Source organism: Quercus suber, unplaced genomic scaffold, assembly GCF_002906115.3.
Source record: "Quercus suber isolate HL8 unplaced genomic scaffold, Cork oak 2.0 scaffold_10, whole genome shotgun sequence".
Lineage (NCBI taxonomy): Eukaryota > Viridiplantae > Streptophyta > Magnoliopsida > Fagales > Fagaceae > Quercus > Quercus suber.
In genome coordinates this window covers 1746605-1763909 of record NW_027069476.1, presented here as the reverse complement: position 1 = coordinate 1763909, position 17305 = coordinate 1746605, and the positions used below count along the sequence as shown (strand labels likewise).

At 33.7% G+C, this 17305-nt stretch overlaps 1 protein-coding gene across 2 annotated transcripts; it reads left to right on the top strand.

Moving 5' to 3' along the window:
* The first annotated feature begins 6066 nt into the window (after nt 1-6066).
* LOC111986790 (oligopeptide transporter 3) lies at nt 6067-14483 on the top strand. 2 transcript variants are annotated; one of them, XM_024018467.2, is made up of 7 exons: nt 6067-6295; nt 10119-10653; nt 11047-11144; nt 11807-12376; nt 12925-13180; nt 13328-13510; nt 13600-14483. In XM_024018467.2, exons 2-7 carry the CDS (start codon nt 10138-10140, stop codon nt 14212-14214), a joined length of 2238 nt encoding a protein of 745 aa, XP_023874235.1. In that variant the 5' UTR covers nt 6067-6295; nt 10119-10137; the 3' UTR covers nt 14215-14483. The 2 variants fall into 2 exon arrangements, with proteins under 2 accessions (XP_023874235.1, XP_023874234.1); XM_024018466.2 differs by lacking the exon at nt 6067-6295 and having other exon boundaries at nt 9871-10653.
* The last annotated feature ends 2822 nt before the right edge of the window (nt 14484-17305 follow it).

Here is a 17305-nt window from a genome sequence, read left to right as displayed (position 1 = left end):
TATCAGAGGCCTTATCAACACTCAAGTGGTTCACACTGATCAACATCGCCCTGCTAAGGGGTTGCATCCCCATTAACGTGGCCAGAGGGGTTAGGTGAATGCATTAAGTGTGGAGGTGACAGCTTGCTCTGGGCTTGTCCCTTCCCAAAATTATCCTTAGTATGCTGAGGACGAAGAGGTCCTCAGCGTGGATCCAAAAAAGAGTCTCTCCCTAATTTAGCCTTGGATGGTCATCCTTCCTCGGCACGGGCCTTGGGCCTACTACACGATGGGCTGAGGCTATCAGGCCCACGGGCCCCACAGAAATAATATAGACTTAATCAACATAAAATATACAAAATTTGAGTTTCCAAATTGAATATAAAATAAAAATAAATAATTGGTGGTCCTCATGGAGACATATTTTGTGCATCATCATTAGATTTTGGTAACATGCTTGTACAAATATTCTCCTTAAACGCAGTATATTACAAAAAGTATTTGTTTAAGATGCATTTGATGTCTACAATAGTTATAAAATTCCAATAACCTATTTTATTTTTATCCAAAAAAATAATTCACCTATTTTATATTATTTGTTAAAAAAAATTGATTAAAGAATAAAATGTCAAACATGAGGTATAAAATCAACAAATTGCTAGTACTAATCCAATATTCCGAACGACAATATGATACCATCATCACATTGGTAGTTAAGAAAAACTAATAAATTAAAAACTAAGAAGAAGTCACAGCCACACAAATGAAGAACCAGATCTTGTACGTGCACAGAAATATGATAGTTTGAATCGGATGCGAAATATAGATGAGGAATCAAGGAGAGGAGAAAGTGGACAAGTGATCTGGGACTGGGAGTGATGAGAATTGTGGAGAAACTATGCTTGTGCATCACTGCATAAACATTATAATAACTAGTTTATTAGCACTGCAATATTCTTTTTTTTTTTTTTTTTTTTGAGAAACAAGTAAATGCATTTTATTAAGGTAGGCTATTGAGATTAACTTGAAATACAGATAAAAAGTTTGGTGGTACATCTTCCATCTAGACGACCTATAAGGGAGGAGTTTTGCTTTCCTCACTAAGGAATGAGCCAGTTTATTACAATGCCAACGTACACGGGATAAATTAAAAGCTGAAAATGCGAGCTAAGAAATAGGATGTCTCGTGTAAGATGTCCATATTTTGCTAAGCTTCTACCACCATTCTTTAGTACTTTAAACAGAATCTCCAAGTTGCCTTCAAGTATTATGTTGTCAAAACCAATTTCCAGTGCAAGCTCAAGCGATCTTCTTGCTGCTAATACCTCAACCTTGATCATTGATGATGGCAGAGGCAGTTGCTACGTTAGCGAAGCCATTACAAGACCTTCACTGTTTCGGATGAAAACCCCCAGGCTAGCTTTGTTGTCTTCAGCAAATGTTGCAGCGTCAAATTTGATCTTGTACCAAGGAGTTTCTGGAGGAGACCAAGATGTCTGCTATTGGCAATATCCAGGAGTGTAATTTATATTATATAACTACNGCTTGTACAAATATTCTCCTTAAACGCTGTATATTACAAAAAGTATTTGTTTAAGATGCATTTGATGTCTACAATAGTTATAAAATTCCAATAACCTATTTTATTTTTATCCAAAAAAATAATTCACCTATTTTATATTATTTGTTAAAAAAAATTGATTAAAGAATAAAATGTCAAACATGAGGTATAAAATCAACAAATTGCTAGTACTAATCCAATATTCCGAACGACAATATGATACCATCATCACATTGGTAGTTAAGAAAAACTAATAAATTAAAAACTAAGAAGAAGTCACAGCCACACAAATGAAGAACCAGATCTTGTACGTGCACAGAAATATGATAGTTTGAATCGGATGCGAAATATAGATGAGGAATCAAGGAGAGGAGAAAGTGGACAAGTGATCTGGGACTGGGAGTGATGAGAATTGTGGAGAAACTATGCTTGTGCATCACTGCATAAACATTATAATAACTAGTTTATTAGCACTGCAATATTCTTTTTTTTTTTTTTTTTTTTGAGAAACAAGTAAATGCATTTTATTAAGGTAGGCTATTGAGATTAACTTGAAATACAGATAAAAAGTTTGGTGGTACATCTTCCATCTAGACGACCTATAAGGGAGGAGTTTTGCTTTCCTCACTAAGGAATGAGCCAGTTTATTACAATGCCAACGTACACGGGATAAATTAAAAGCTGAAAATGCGAGCTAAGAAATAGGATGTCTCGTGTAAGATGTCCATATTTTGCTAAGCTTCTACCACCATTCTTTAGTACTTTAAACAGAATCTCCAAGTTGCCTTCAAGTATTATGTTGTCAAAACCAATTTCCAGTGCAAGCTCAAGCGATCTTCTTGCTGCTAATACCTCAACCTTGATCATTGATGATGGCAGAGGCAGTTGCTACGTTAGCGAAGCCATTACAAGACCTTCACTGTTTCGGATGAAAACCCCCAGGCTAGCTTTGTTGTCTTCAGCAAATGTTGCAGCGTCAAATTTGATCTTGTACCAAGGAGTTTCTGGAGGAGACCAAGATGTCTGCTATTGGCAATATCCAGGAGTGTAATTTATATACAACTACTTTTTTTTTTTAAGAGATAATTTCTCCTCTCTTAATATTTGTTTTTTGTTATCAGAGTAAAACATCAATTGGTTTTTAGTGTAGATAATAGTCAAACCCTAAATCTCTTATATAACTACCTAATAAGGAGTAATAGATAGTACATATTTATAGTATGTGTAATAAATTCAATTGGAGCCTTTATATATATATATATATATATATAATTAGATATATGAATAAGTATGTAAATATAATTAACATATAATTAAAGAATAATTAGATTCCCCCAATAAAAAAAATCTGCCAACAAAAGTCAGATGTTTTGTGGTGGACACTTGGTATGAAATTGAAGAATATTCAATACATAAAGACAGTTGACATAAAATAATTAGACAAGTAGAATGATACTTGGCATGAAATTATAGTACAATTAAAATCCAATTTGTATTCTTAATTGAACTTTCTCTCAATTTTTGCTTATATATATTATATAAAAATGGGAATTTTTGTGTGAATAATATATATAGCTTCTATTACAATATTGATCACCATGGTCCAAAAAAACCTAGAGAGCATGCAAAGGTTTACCTTTTTTCAACAAACATATTTAGAAATCTGGGCTCTAATTATACTTAAAAAAATGACATATGTTTTATAATGTGCAATGCACATCATTCAATTAATTAGGTTAAATAAATTATGTACATTGCACATGTTAAGAACAAGTCTTATCTTCTTATTAGTAGTTAGAGTCCAAAATACCGAAAATTTGTTTGGAGCTAAGCATTATCGCCCAATTAGTACATTGCGTGTATGTCACCCATGATGATTGTCAAAGTTTGGTCACTGCTCAATAAATTCTCATCCATACGTACTACTGTATTAGTGTTAGTGGAAAACTATTATGTACTCTTGAAATACCGTAAATATGTACTCCTTCTTCTCACATGAGTGATGGATCTTACTAATTAAATTCATAATAGGATTTATTATTCATGTTTAATTAATAGAACACATCATTCATGTGAAAGAAAAACTACACATTTATAATACTCTAAAAGTACCTAATAATTTGTCCTAGTACTAATTATTATTCTATTTCATTTTGCAATGTGTCGCGTAGTAGAGAAAGATACGTGTTATTTATGATAGTATGGTATATATCTTCTTCAAAATGTGGGGGTCATTGCCGCCAGCAATTTTAGAGTTGGCGTGCGTATTGTCGTAAAGGCGTGTTGTCAAAAAATTGTGGGGGTCATAGTCAATGCTGAAATAGTATTATAGTATTGTAAGATGTCTTTGCCACGTGGGATCTCAATGACCTTTGTCTTTTATGTGGAGAACATGAGTTGCACACGAGCTTTTAGTCCTACGTGGATGCCGTGTGTCCCAAATTTAACGCGACAGTACGTAGATACTAAAGTTCTGTTCAATTCAAATGACTGCGTTGGCTGTTCCGTCAGCTTTCTCGAGCTAATGTGGGTGCCCACCTTGTCCTACGTGGGACTTTTCACAAGTCCTATTGAGAAACCACGTGTCATTTTGGTTCAAGAAAATCTAGGACTACACTTTTGCCACTAATAATTCCCCAAAAATAGTTCATTGTTTATAATTGGATTAAAAAAAATTGTTTTAACTAATATAAATTCATTTAAAAGATATAGTTTACTATCTTCTTAGCTCAGAAAGAAAAAAGATATAGCTTAAAATAAAAACTAATTTAATGTAAACTTTTTTTTTTTCCAAAATGTTTGGGCCTCTTTCCACTTGAGAGTCATAGATTATTGCCTAATTAGATTAGTAAAATGACTGACTAAGCTATGAGAGCAATAATGAAAAATAATGAAAAAATATCTCTTGATTCTCTTCTGTTATTGGATGTGATATCGTTGTCATCTTTTTTCTCTTTTTGTTTGTTTTCTCAGAAAAATTGTGACAATAAAAATATTGCCAAATATGCTTACAATCTTTTCATTTATAGGATTTTCAAAAAAATTTCCACTTCCTTGACTGCCAGTGATATCACATGTGACATATGTATGGGCTATAGGCTGCTTCTCTTTGACCAGTTGCTGCTGTTATTATTATTATTATTATTATTATTATTTTGTCATATTTTTATTCCTATTTTACTTTCATTATATAATAAACCATTTAAGAGGATTTCAAGGTTCTTTTGTAGCAATTGACCACAAGTGCAATTGTACGGTACACAGTGCTGCAATTCCCTTTAAATAACAACCTCAACAACAACATTCTAACTAGAATGAGAAAATTTTACTATGCAAATCAGAACATATTCATTGTGTTGCAACAAACACTCACCTACCTACTACTAATTAAAAAAAAAAAAAAAAAAAGTTACTAACATATCAAATGCATGATACAAAATTGCAATATGATAACAAATTCCGTTTCTAACACACCATCAATGAGTCCAAACTCCATAGCCTGCAAATTTATCTATTTCTAGCAATACAGAGTAGAGATAGCTTACAACTATTTTCTTTTTATTTATATTTTTCATTCCTTTTCTCTTTCAAATAATTGAATAAATCGAAGATTGTCAACAATAACAACCAACAAAAAATAAAATAAAAAAGAAAGAGAGAAAGAAAGAAATAAGAGATGTGAAGAATGATATTAACCATAGATCCAGAATTGCGGCTTGGTTTTGGTATTATTCGTGGGGAATCAAAACCTTTAAGGACCCCACCACGCAACAAGTGTTTCTCACATTCCCTGAATACAGATCTGACAACCCATAATCCATCATTCAACATCACCTTAACCAAAAAAGAGTTTCGTTCCTTTCCCGCATCTTCACCGTTTCATTCACTCTAATACAATCTTAAAAAACTTACATAATTTTTGCCACAACTTGTCACATATTACACATAAAAATTTATATAGTTCCACAATTTTTTTTTTTATATTACTTATAACTCGTCACATGATATTTTGTGTGATCTTTGTGTTCCTTGAAATTTTTCGTCAACTCTCTCATTCTCTCCACGGCAGTAATAGTTGGATTGGGATGGACTAATGGTTTTTACTTTTTACTCTCTCATATTTTCGGGTTACTAAAAAAAAGCAGCATATAATTAGGAATTAATAAACACGTGGCACATTTTTTTATCTATAGAGCACGAGACGAAACGGAGAGAGAGTGAGACACAATGAGAAAGTTGAAGGGAGACCCAGACGAGAAAGTTGCGGGGTGTGGTTTGCTTTTGAGTTGGTGGGCCCATTAATGAGGTGGCATGCCACGTAGGAGAGTTGTATAAGAAGAGATGTGTCAAGGTCGTGGACCTACACTTTCTGTGTTAGTCCTAAACGAGACAAAGTGTGTCAGACTCATCTTAGCACGTGATTACACAGGCTGAAGTGAAGCAGCCAAATTTCCCAACTCTAATTAATGCTTCGTTATCTCATGTATATAAATATAATCACAACCACATATATTCTCCATGCCACTTTGACTGGATTAAATTATTTTCTTCCGCATTAGATCGTTTCTTAATCACAATCAAGACCCCAATGGTACAAGTCGGGTGGGTGTGAACGAATCCATACTGAAGACCCTCTTTTTTATTCGGCTTAAAAAAAAAGTAACGAGGAAAAAGATTGTGGCCTAACTTTGTGCCGAGCTACCACGTTTTATTCTTTCCATTATATCAAGTTTGTGACTCAAACTGAAACAAACGGTAAGCTTTCATGAAACCTTTTTTTAATCTCTAGATATTGTTTATAATGATAATGACAAAAAACTGTCAATTGGTTTTTTTTTTTTTTTCTTTTCCCTTTCGTGTTATTGCATATGACGGCATTAACTTGTCATATTGTTATTAGCTTAGGTTAAAATCAATTAGATGGCAATATATGTAAGACTTGAAGGTTATAATTTATTGAAGGAAGATGTGTTTGTTTTAAAATAATGAATAACAGATATGGATAGGAACAAATTGGAAATATCCCATTTACATGTGTTTGTAGATTTGGAAATTTGGTTAGAAGAGCCATAATCATGGTTGGAGTTTATATCCCGGGACAAATATAATATTACATTACCTATTCGATGAAAGCATGATTTATTGTTTTCAAAAGAAAAAAAAAATGTGAATATACCCCAGGTACATTCAGAATAGTTAACGGATGTAGATTTTAAAAAAATTATGTTCTAGCAATTTACATTAGTAACCAACAAACCATGTTAATTTTTTTTGTATTTTTTTTTTTTTTTTTGGTTGAGAATAGGGACTACTTCTTTTATTAAAAAAATTAGTCAAACCAACAAAAAGTACATCATATAAATGTGGTGAAACATTTTCCACCCACACCTATAAATCTCTAACATGTTTGGTATATTTAGTTAGGATATGGACTACTCTAGTTACCAGTAAATTTTTTTTTGTATTTAATTTGCTCTAATATTTTTAAATTAATATAGAAAATAATTTAATTGGAGATTGCAGTTGCATATTTGTGAAGAAATTGAGTAATGCTAGGAATGTCTTTCAATATTCTCAAATTAATATAGAATTTTAATTTAAATTGGAGATTGCGGATTTAATAATATTTTTAAATTGTTGTGATATTTTTGTTGTGCATTTCAAAGAAATTAGATGAAAAAATATTTTTAAAATTTTTACTCCTGTCTTGCTTGTTGCATCGGATAACAAGACTATTCACGGTGAGTCTCGTAAGTCGTGACATGACAACTCAATTGATTTTTTTTTTTAGCGGAAGACAACTCGATTGATTAATTACCATTAAAATCAAATGATTTCTGAATTTTCCAAACCATGTCCATCGTGGACTCGTGAACTCGTATTTTTTTAGTAGGAAAAGGTCAATATTTGATATTTCTGTAATTTACAGTTGTTGCAGAATAGTTATTAATCATTTATAACATCTTTTAAAGCCATTTAATGTTATTTCAGTCTTTTGCATAAAAGATTTTTCCACTAAATAAAATAACTTTTTTCCTGCATAATTTATAAAATAAAAAGTCTATAAATAAGTAAAATGGTGATGTTAATAATAGATGCATAATATTGTGAAAATTTTTGTGCCATGTAACATTGTTATTTATAAAACTATAAGAACAAAGCAAAGAAAAGAAAAAACAACCCTCAAATTATGTTTATGCGCATATTATACATGAATCCACATCTCTTATATGTTTATTAGAATTTGACAGCATACCAAAACAATTACATCTTACTATGTTATGGTTGGATGATACAATCATTATCTTATGTCATAACTAAGATGTGAAAGAATACCATCTATGATCACTTTAAGAAGCTATTAGAATGCTTAAATCAACAACAATCACCGTACAAAAGTTCTCTTTCATACATAGTGCTCCACTAATTTTACTAGGTTTTCATGTGTTCATTTAAATTTTAATTATCTTATGCATGTAATCAATATGTTTGTAGTTTTCCCACTCCACACACACACACATATACATACCAAGTCATTAAAAAAAATTATAAATATAGCATGTCATTAAAAGGAATTAGGAGATGTAAATTATTAAGATTAATATAATTAAAAATACTTGACATAAATGCAAGAAATTTAGTCTTCGAAAAAATTAGTCTTTATAATTTAACCCAAAAGAAAATAGTCTACAAAGAAAAAAAAAATACACGTGAAAATTCATTTACATAAATACAATTTTAGTGAGTTTGAGGTTATAATAAAATAAAATCATCTTCTTTTACATACTTTCAAGACTTTTGATAAGGGTTGCCCAGCTGTGATTGTTTTATATAAAATGAATTACTTTTCAAAAAATATTTTATTTTTATATGTTTCGTAGAAACCTTAAAATGAGTTGTAAAATCTTCTTTTAACTTCTATGATTTAGCTTTGCATGAGATAATGTTGTTTCCCTTATTAATTTCATGTGAATTAAAGTTATTTAAAAAAATAATTGAGAAATGATATATCCACAATATTTTTACAACATTTTTATAACAAATCCTAAGTGGCAGATTGTTACTAGTTGTTATTGTTGAGGTAAAAAAGTAATCTTAGTATTAGGCTCAAATTTGAACCAATAACAACTAACCACCTATGATTTATTGTAAAAATATTGTGGACATAACACATTTCAAAATAATTCTACCACATGCCAAGTTAGATAAAAAAAGTTAAAAAATAACTCTTGTTTAATTATATCAATAAATACTAGGAAAAAAAACTATATTTACATTAAGCTTGACTAGAAATAAATGGAGCAGTTACTCAAGGGCGGCTCCAAGACCAACCCAGGAGGTTCAAATGAACCCCCTGGCCTGATCCAAATATATATATATATATATATATATTTACTCCTACAATAAAAATTTGAACACCCTAACTATAATTTTTTTGTTAAACTCAATTGAAATAAGTTTGAACATGATCCTTAAGTTTTTCTCTATGTTTGATTTGTATTTAAGTTTTCTTAGTTTTTCTCTATATCCGATCAAGTATTTTGATAAGTGCTCTACACATTTTCAAGTTCAAGAAATCTTTTACTATTTACTTCAATTCCAAGAGAGTGATTGCATGCACATTTAAAAAACCATACACTTCAAAAGCAAAATTTTATTACTGGAGTATTATTTTTCTTAGTTTCACACTTACTTTTAGGCTCTTGCCCTACTCCTAAGTGTGTTACTATTCGTATTTGTTTAATATTTTTTTTATTCAATTGATATAACTTATAAATATAAATTATATATTAATTTGATAAAAATGTATAATTAGTTATTTAATTCTATTCATTTACACATCTAATAATTGTTATCTTAATGATCTTTCGAATGTTAATATTTTTTAATATTATTGTACAATATAGTTGTGTTGTATATAACATAAAAGTTATATATACAAAAAAAAAAAAAAAAGTATTCATTTTATTTTTTACTCACACTTTTCCCGAAAATAAATTCATGGCTCCACTATTATTGACCCCCTAAATAAAAGTTTTGAAGTCGCGTTACTTTAATAATTTTTTCGAGAAAAAAAAGTATTTCTCATTAAAATATAGTTAATTTTTATTTATTATTTATTATATATACTCCTATATGGGAATGAGGTCAATGATTAAGTCAGCAGTCAGCACTGCAGCCAGAAAGGCAAAAATCTACCACAGAATCAAAGTCACGTACCCATTTCGTAAAAAAACTCACAGTGAAGGGTATTGTGGTCACACAATAAATTACAGTACCCCCCAAACTGCTCACACAACACCCTCTTATATAACCACCACCTCTCTTTGACACTTTGAAACCCAAAAAAACAAAACAAAAACAAGAAAAACTGAACCTTGTTTGTTTCAGACATTATTATGTAACTATATATTAGTCTCTCTTTCTCTCAGTCCATAAGTACAGCCCCCACATTTTTTTCTTTCTTTCAGATAAGAGTGTGGCACAGAGACAAAAACTGAGTCTTTATTAGCCACTGTTAGTGTTCTGTAGCTCACTAACTATTATATTTTTCTCTTATCTTTGTTTGTTTCAAAAGCTCTAGCTAGATATTATCAATGGCATCCAAGAATCAAAGTGAGTACCAAACAGACACAGAGAAATCAAACTTTGGTGGTGCTAATGGGGCTTCAGAGGAAAGGTGTCCCATTGAGGAAGTGGCACTGGTTGTGCCAGAGACTGATGACCCATCAATCCCTGTGATGACTTTCAGGGCATGGTTCTTGGGCATAACTTCATGCACTCTGCTCATCTTCCTCAACACTTTCTTCACCTACCGTACACAGCCACTGACTATCTCAGCCATTCTCATGCAAATTGCTGTTTTGCCCATTGGGAAGTTCATGGCCGCCACGCTTCCAAGGAACGAGTACAGCCTTTTTGGGTGGAGATTTAGTTTGAATCCTGGACCTTTCAACATGAAGGAGCACGTGATCATCACCATCTTTGCCAACTGTGGTATCTCTTATGGTGGTGGTGATGCTTACTCGATTGGTGCTATTACTGTCATGAGGGCTTATTATAAGCAAGGCGTGAGCTTCCTTTGTAGCCTCCTCATCGTTTTGTCCACTCAGGTATTTTTTTTTTTCCTTTTTGTTTTTGTTTTTTTAATCTTTCTTGAATTCTTTATTTATTTTGGGTTTGTGGGATTTTTAATATGTTTTACTATTTCAATTTCCTTGTTTAGTATTATCATTAATGAAAGGTTGAAGATGGGGGGCTTAATTTAGTAATAAAGGGTCTTTTTCTTAATTGCTTTTTCTTGGGGGGTGGGATTTGGATGATGATTTCAAGAACCAAGGGTCAGTAATTGTAACTGGTCAGAATTTCTGAAGATATCTATCTAAAAAAATAATAATAATTCTGAAAATAATTTTTTTTTACCATTACTTGTCAGTTCTGAAAAGTGTAATTTTAAAGATATTTTATGTGTGTTTGGTTAATTTATTTAATCTTTTGGTGTGCAGATTTTGGGATATGGATGGGCTGGAATGCTTAGGAGATACCTTGTTGATCCTGTTGAGATGTGGTGGCCTGCAAATCTTGCTCAAGTTTCTCTGTTTAGGTCTGTTTTTCTCTGCCTACCATTTTTTTTGGTCCCTTGATTTATTGATAGTTTAGTAAGAAAGGCTGAGACAAAGCAAACGGCGACTTAGTTTTGAGAGGACCATATACTTTTTGATAGTTTAGATTGAACACAACAGAAATCTCCACTTAGCTGACATGAGTTTAGTTGTTTGACTTAATAGAGGTGATACTTTAATTTGTGGTAAGTGAAAGCAACATAAAGAGCATAAGAGAATAACCAAATGAGGTAAAACAAGTCCTTTGGTGGCAGAGCGTCAGCTTATTCTGTCATGGACTTTCAACTGGAACAATTATAATGTTTTCAATTTTTAAGTTGAATAAGATTTGCATATAACATAGATATGGGGCACTGGTTGAGAATTTGTTTCCTGGGCTATTTTGCCCGGTTGGTGTAATATTCGCTTCAATGACACAAAGAATACCAATTATAAAAATTGGGTCAAGTTGAATGATGAACTACTTACTAATTGTTATTGGTAGTAATGGAGAATTTTAATGTGAACAAAGCAAAAAGTAATCCAGGTTAAGAGAACTTATGTATCAGCATAACTTAGAGAATCTGAATTATATTTTTTTGATTAGCTGTTATTTATTTCCATCAGTTTGACATTCATCGAATCATTTACTTTGTTGTTACAGAGCACTACATGAAAGGGAGCCTAAAAATAGTGGCATGACCCGGATGCGATTTTTCTACATTGCCATGGCAGCAAGCTTTGCCTATTATGCACTCCCAGGATATTTATTTCCAATCTTGACATTCTTTTCGTGGGTCTGCTGGGCATGGCCACATAGTATCACAGCTCAGCAAATTGGGTCTGGTTACCATGGACTTGGAGTTGGTGCCTTCACTATTGATTGGGCAGGGATATCTGCTTATCATGGCAGCCCACTTGTGGCACCCTTCTCTTCCATTCTCAATGTTGGGGTTGGATTTATTATGTTCATCTACATAATTGTCCCTTTGTGTTACTGGAAGTTTGACACCTTTGATGCTCGGAAATTCCCTATATTTTCTAATCAGCTCTTCGCTCACAATGGGTCAAAATATGATACCACTAAGATCTTGACTCCGCAATACGATCTTAATATTGCTGCTTATGATAGTTATGGGAAGCTCTATCTTAGTCCTCTATTTGCCCTATCTATTGGATCAGGATTTGCAAGGTTTACAGCAACCCTCACTCATGTGGCACTCTTTCATGGCAGGTAGGCTGCATTCAAACTTGGAGTCATGTACAGCAAGTACACTTTATTAGAAGATATTACCATCATTTCTGGTAGTTATCATTTAATCAACTGAGATTAGGGCATCATTATTAAACATTAAAGTATAGGAAACTTTATCAAGTGCTATACTTGTTCGTATCTGATGAGCTTTTTACTAAGTTATGGTAAGATTAAAGAAGTACAGGATGCTCCAACCAGTCTCCTTTTTAAAGCAGAAGCTAAAAGAAGGATATTCTAAATCAGTTTTTAACAATTATGAATACTAAGCTTTGTCCTGTTTTTGTAATTCTCCCCAAACTGATGGCTTGTGAAAACTAGTTTTAAGAATTGTGGAATCTAACTCCCTATTTTCCTTCACGTTTCTCTCCAAATGCTTGGAATAAGTACAATTCACAGGAAAGAACTGGATGAAAATGTCATTTTCCCCCCATATAATTCCCAACTTCAATAACGGTCTTCAAGTGTAATAAGCTGCTTTATGATTATTATCCTTTTTGACTAAATTACAACCGGTTTCTGTTGTCTAGTGATATTTGGAAGCAGAGCAGATCAGCAATTAAGAACGCAAAGTTGGACATCCATGCAAAATTAATGAAAAGTTACAAACAAGTGCCTGAATGGTGGTTCCTTGTTTTGTTAATAGGGAGCATTGCTGTTTCTCTATTACTATGTTTTGTGTGGAAAGAAGACGTGCAGCTTCCATGGTGGGGGATGCTCTTTGCCTTTGCCTTGGCTTTTATTGTTACTCTCCCAATTGGGATCATTCAAGCAACAACCAACCAGGTATAAATTTTTTATTCTGGTTTGTCGGTTTTCTTCTTGTCTTTTTATGTTTAAAATCCAAAAATCTAATTTGGATTTATAGCTGGAAGGACTAAATTGTAGACTTCATAATGTTGACATCTCAATGTTTTTGCAACTACTATGCAGCAACCTGGATATGACATAATAGCACAGTTCATGATCGGTTATGTTCTGCCTGGAAAGCCCATAGCAAACTTGATTTTCAAGATTTATGGAAGAATCAGCACTGTCCATGCTCTCTCCTTCTTGTCTGACCTCAAACTTGGGCACTACATGAAAATTCCACCTCGGTGCATGTACACAGCTCAGGTTCTGCAGCTCAGAAATATGTTCATTTAATAAATTTGAATTTTGTTCTTAGAATGTTAGTTCCTGACCTACCCTTTTTCTTTTTCCAGCTGGTGGGAACTCTAGTTTCTGCTGTAGTGAACCTTGCAGTTGCATGGTGGATGCTGGAGAGCATTGAGAACATCTGCGACGTTGAAGCACTTCATCCTGAAAGCCCTTGGACCTGCCCTAAATTCCGAGTGACCTTTGATGCTTCTGTGATATGGGGTCTGATTGGACCAAAGCGGCTCTTTGGACCTGGGGGGATGTACCGTAACTTGGTATGGTTGTACCTCATTGGAGCTTTCTTGCCAGTTCCTGTTTGGGTACTCAGCAAAATCTATCCAGACAAGAAATGGATTCCATTGATAAACATACCAGTTATATCTTATGGTTTCGCTGGAATGCCACCAGCAACTCCCACCAATATAGCAAGCTGGCTTATCACAGGAACCATCTTTAACTACTTCGTGTTCAAATACCATAAAGTCTGGTGGCAGAAATATAACTATGTTCTATCCGCTGCATTGGATGCTGGGACAGCTTTCATGGGTGTCCTATTGTTCTTTGCTTTGCAAAACGAAGGCAAAAATTTGAAATGGTGGGGTACCGAACCTGACCATTGTCCTTTGGCATCATGCCCAACTGCACCAGGCATTGTCGTTGAAGGATGTCCAGTTTTTTAAATAGTCCTGCATGTTTGAAGATCCGAAGACAAGGTGGGAATGGTGTAGTTTGAAAAGAGGAGCCAATTTTATATGTTAAATGCTGGACGTATAGATTACATTGAATAACCAATTGCTTTGCATTTTTGTACATGCTTGTTATCTCAAGGGGAGGTGAATGAGGGTTTTCCCCTTTGTGCCTGATAGTAGGAATTGATTTTCCCTTGAAATGTTGTTGTCTGTAGTTTGATAGTTTCACATCCTTAATTAAGATGTTTGCATTTGCAATATCTCCCTGCTACTTTCCTCGGAGCCTCTTGTTAGATTCTAGATTGCTTTTGCATTTACTTTTTGGTAATTCTTCATTCATATTCTAGTAGCTATGAGGACCAAGAAAGGCAACAGGAAAAGCCATTGCCAGAATCAAATAAGAAAAAGCAATCCACAGGTTGCAATTAATGAGAGCAACTTCTATCTCTTGTGCTCACTCTTTAAGGTGGAATCTAATATCAGTTCTGTTAGCTGGTGTTCGTTTTAGACATTTGGAATGAGAAGCCTAGATGATAATTTAGTGGCTGGGAATCTAATTCCTAAATAAAACTTCTCTTTCAACCTCTAAAATTTAAAACCATGGGACCTTTTTCTGGGGGCTGGTAGTTTGAGTTGAAGACTGTATTACAGAAAGCATGTAGTGCTTGCTTTTCCAAGGAATAAGTCTTGGGAAAGATGGGCTTGGCAAATTCTGTCAAAAAATGGCCTTATGAACAGCCAATCGGATATAGCAATTATTCTTTTTTTTTTCTTTTTTTTTAATTATTATATTCGATTTGGAAACACTAAGTGGCGTCAGTTAAGCTATAAAAGACTTTCAGTAATGACTATTATTCATTCCTAGGCTCTAGCCATAACACACCTACTTCTCTATTATATTCCTTTCTTTCTTTTTCTTTTTTTAAAAATTACCTTACTGATTACTATCTTAATTCAGCATGGCCTTAAAAAAGAATGTGGTTTTGAATTCATAATTTGTGTTGGCGAGCATCAAATAGAGCATAAACAAATTGGTACGCACTACGCAGTACAGTGATCAGACTATTGGCAGTGTACCGCAGGTCTTATTGACCACAAGGTGTGTTCTGTTTGGCATGAATGAGCTGGTACAGGCAAGTAGAGTGTACACAAAAGCCATAAAAACTGAATTAACCGATCAAAACCAGCCACCAACAGCGATCACCGAAGGCATCGACCTTGGTGGTTGGAAAAAAAAAGAAGAAGCAGGGCACTGATGATAATGTGCAGTTTGGCTGTCAATTAAATGCTTTAAACCTATTTAAATTTTAGTCTTACATTTACAGATTATAGATTTTATACATGAGCAGAAAAGTCATTTTGCCCCATATGCAATAAGGAAGTGGAATCAACGGTTCATCTGTTTACCTCATGTCGTCTTTCTAGAGCTTTGTGGTATGGAAGCCAATGGGGAATTAAAATTGATGAATTTATTTTCCAAAGCCCAGACCAATTCATATGCCTACTTTTGAATCCTCAGACCACTCACAACAGTGGTGCTATATTGGTATATTGCTATATTTTAGTTCCTCAAACATCAAAATCATGCTCCAGCAATGGAACTAAATTTATTTTTTTTAGCTCCATTGCTACAGTGCACATCTATAAATAGATGTGTACTGTTCATGAGAGCTAAACAAAAAAAAAAAAAAAAAAACTCTCTCTCTCTCTCATTCACTCTCATCTCATCTTTGAAGCTCATCTCTCTCAAGCTTACTCTGTTTACCGCCACCGACCCGACTCATCATCAATGTCGCCGCCATTGAAACTCGACGTCACCAACCTACCAGCAGTCCCAAGCCACCGATCAGCCTCAGACCCACGCCGCCATCCACCTCAGATCTACATCGCGGATCGAAGTACTTGCTTGTGGTTGTGCTTGCTCGTGGATATTGGGTACCTAACTAGGAAACCCATGGAGCTCGCCAACCAACCCCTTCTGCCAACCCAGCTTGTCAACGTTGTGCTTGTTTGTGATTTGTGATTTTTTTTATTTTAATTTTGTATGTGATTGGTGATTTTGTTTGGTCTGGGTTGAGGAAAAATATTGGAGATTTGGGTTTTCTTTTTTTCGTTTTCTTTTTTCCTACTATGGACTGGTGGTGGTGGTGGTGGTGGTTGTGGTTGTGGCTGATAGTAGAGGTGGTTGTAGTTGGTGCTGTGGATGTTTTTTGAGTAATGAGATATATTATTATATTGTAGTGGTTATATTATTTTATTGTGTTGAAAACTAAAATAAATCCATTGCTGCAGCATATGTGAAGGTAAAATAGATAAAGTAACTTTTGGTAGAACTAAATGGCTAAATTTTTAACTTCACTACTGTGGATGCTTAGAATCTGCTTTTTGGAGCTATTCAATGTGAAAATTTTGGCAAGCTAGGAACAAGAAAGTTTTTGAGGGAGTGGAGCTGTGTTTTAAATCTTTCAAATCTATGCTGGCTAGAACAATGTCAGAGCACTCATCAACAATATCCCCTCCAAGGCTACAGCAACAGCCTAGAAGGTCAATATCATGGGTTAGGCCAGAGGCAGGAGCTATAAAATTCAATGTGAATGCAGCCGTGGGGTTGGTCTATGCTGCAGTAGCAATGGTTGTTAGAGACTAGAGAGGAACACTGTTATTTGTCTGCTCAAAAAAGGTAAACACCAGCATTCCTCTTCATGCAGAAGCAGAAGCTCTAAAATGGTCAGTGTCATTAGCAGCGGCACTCTCATGTAAGAGCATCTCCAGCAAATTAGCTAAATTTTTGTACTATTTGGATAATAAACAGTGATATTTAGTTTTTACCTATCTATTTTTTCAAATAGATTTTCCAACAGATTCTCTATCTTTTTCTCCATCTCATTTAAATATTATTTCTTCATTCATTCTTTATTTTTTTTTTAACTACACATCTTCCAAAAAAAATTTATTCAATACTTAATTATTATAATAGAAAAAAACATTTGAAGTATGAATAGTAAAAGCTACAATATTCTCTATTTGTAGAGAAGCACTATAGAAAATCTAATCTAAAAAATGGAGATGGAGAATCTGTTGG

Bases quoted from the DNA above. Each gene is read 5' to 3' on its own strand.
- LOC111986790 (XM_024018467.2), top strand. From the start codon at position 10,138: ATGGCATCCAAGAATCAAAGTGAGTACCAAACAGACACAGAGAAATCA. The intron at 12,377-12,924 runs GTAGGCTGCATT...TCTGTTGTCTAG, and splicing joins GTGGCACTCTTTCATGGCAG to TGATATTTGGAAGCAGAGCA. The intron at 13,181-13,327 runs GTATAAATTTTT...ACTACTATGCAG, and splicing joins TTCAAGCAACAACCAACCAG to CAACCTGGATATGACATAAT.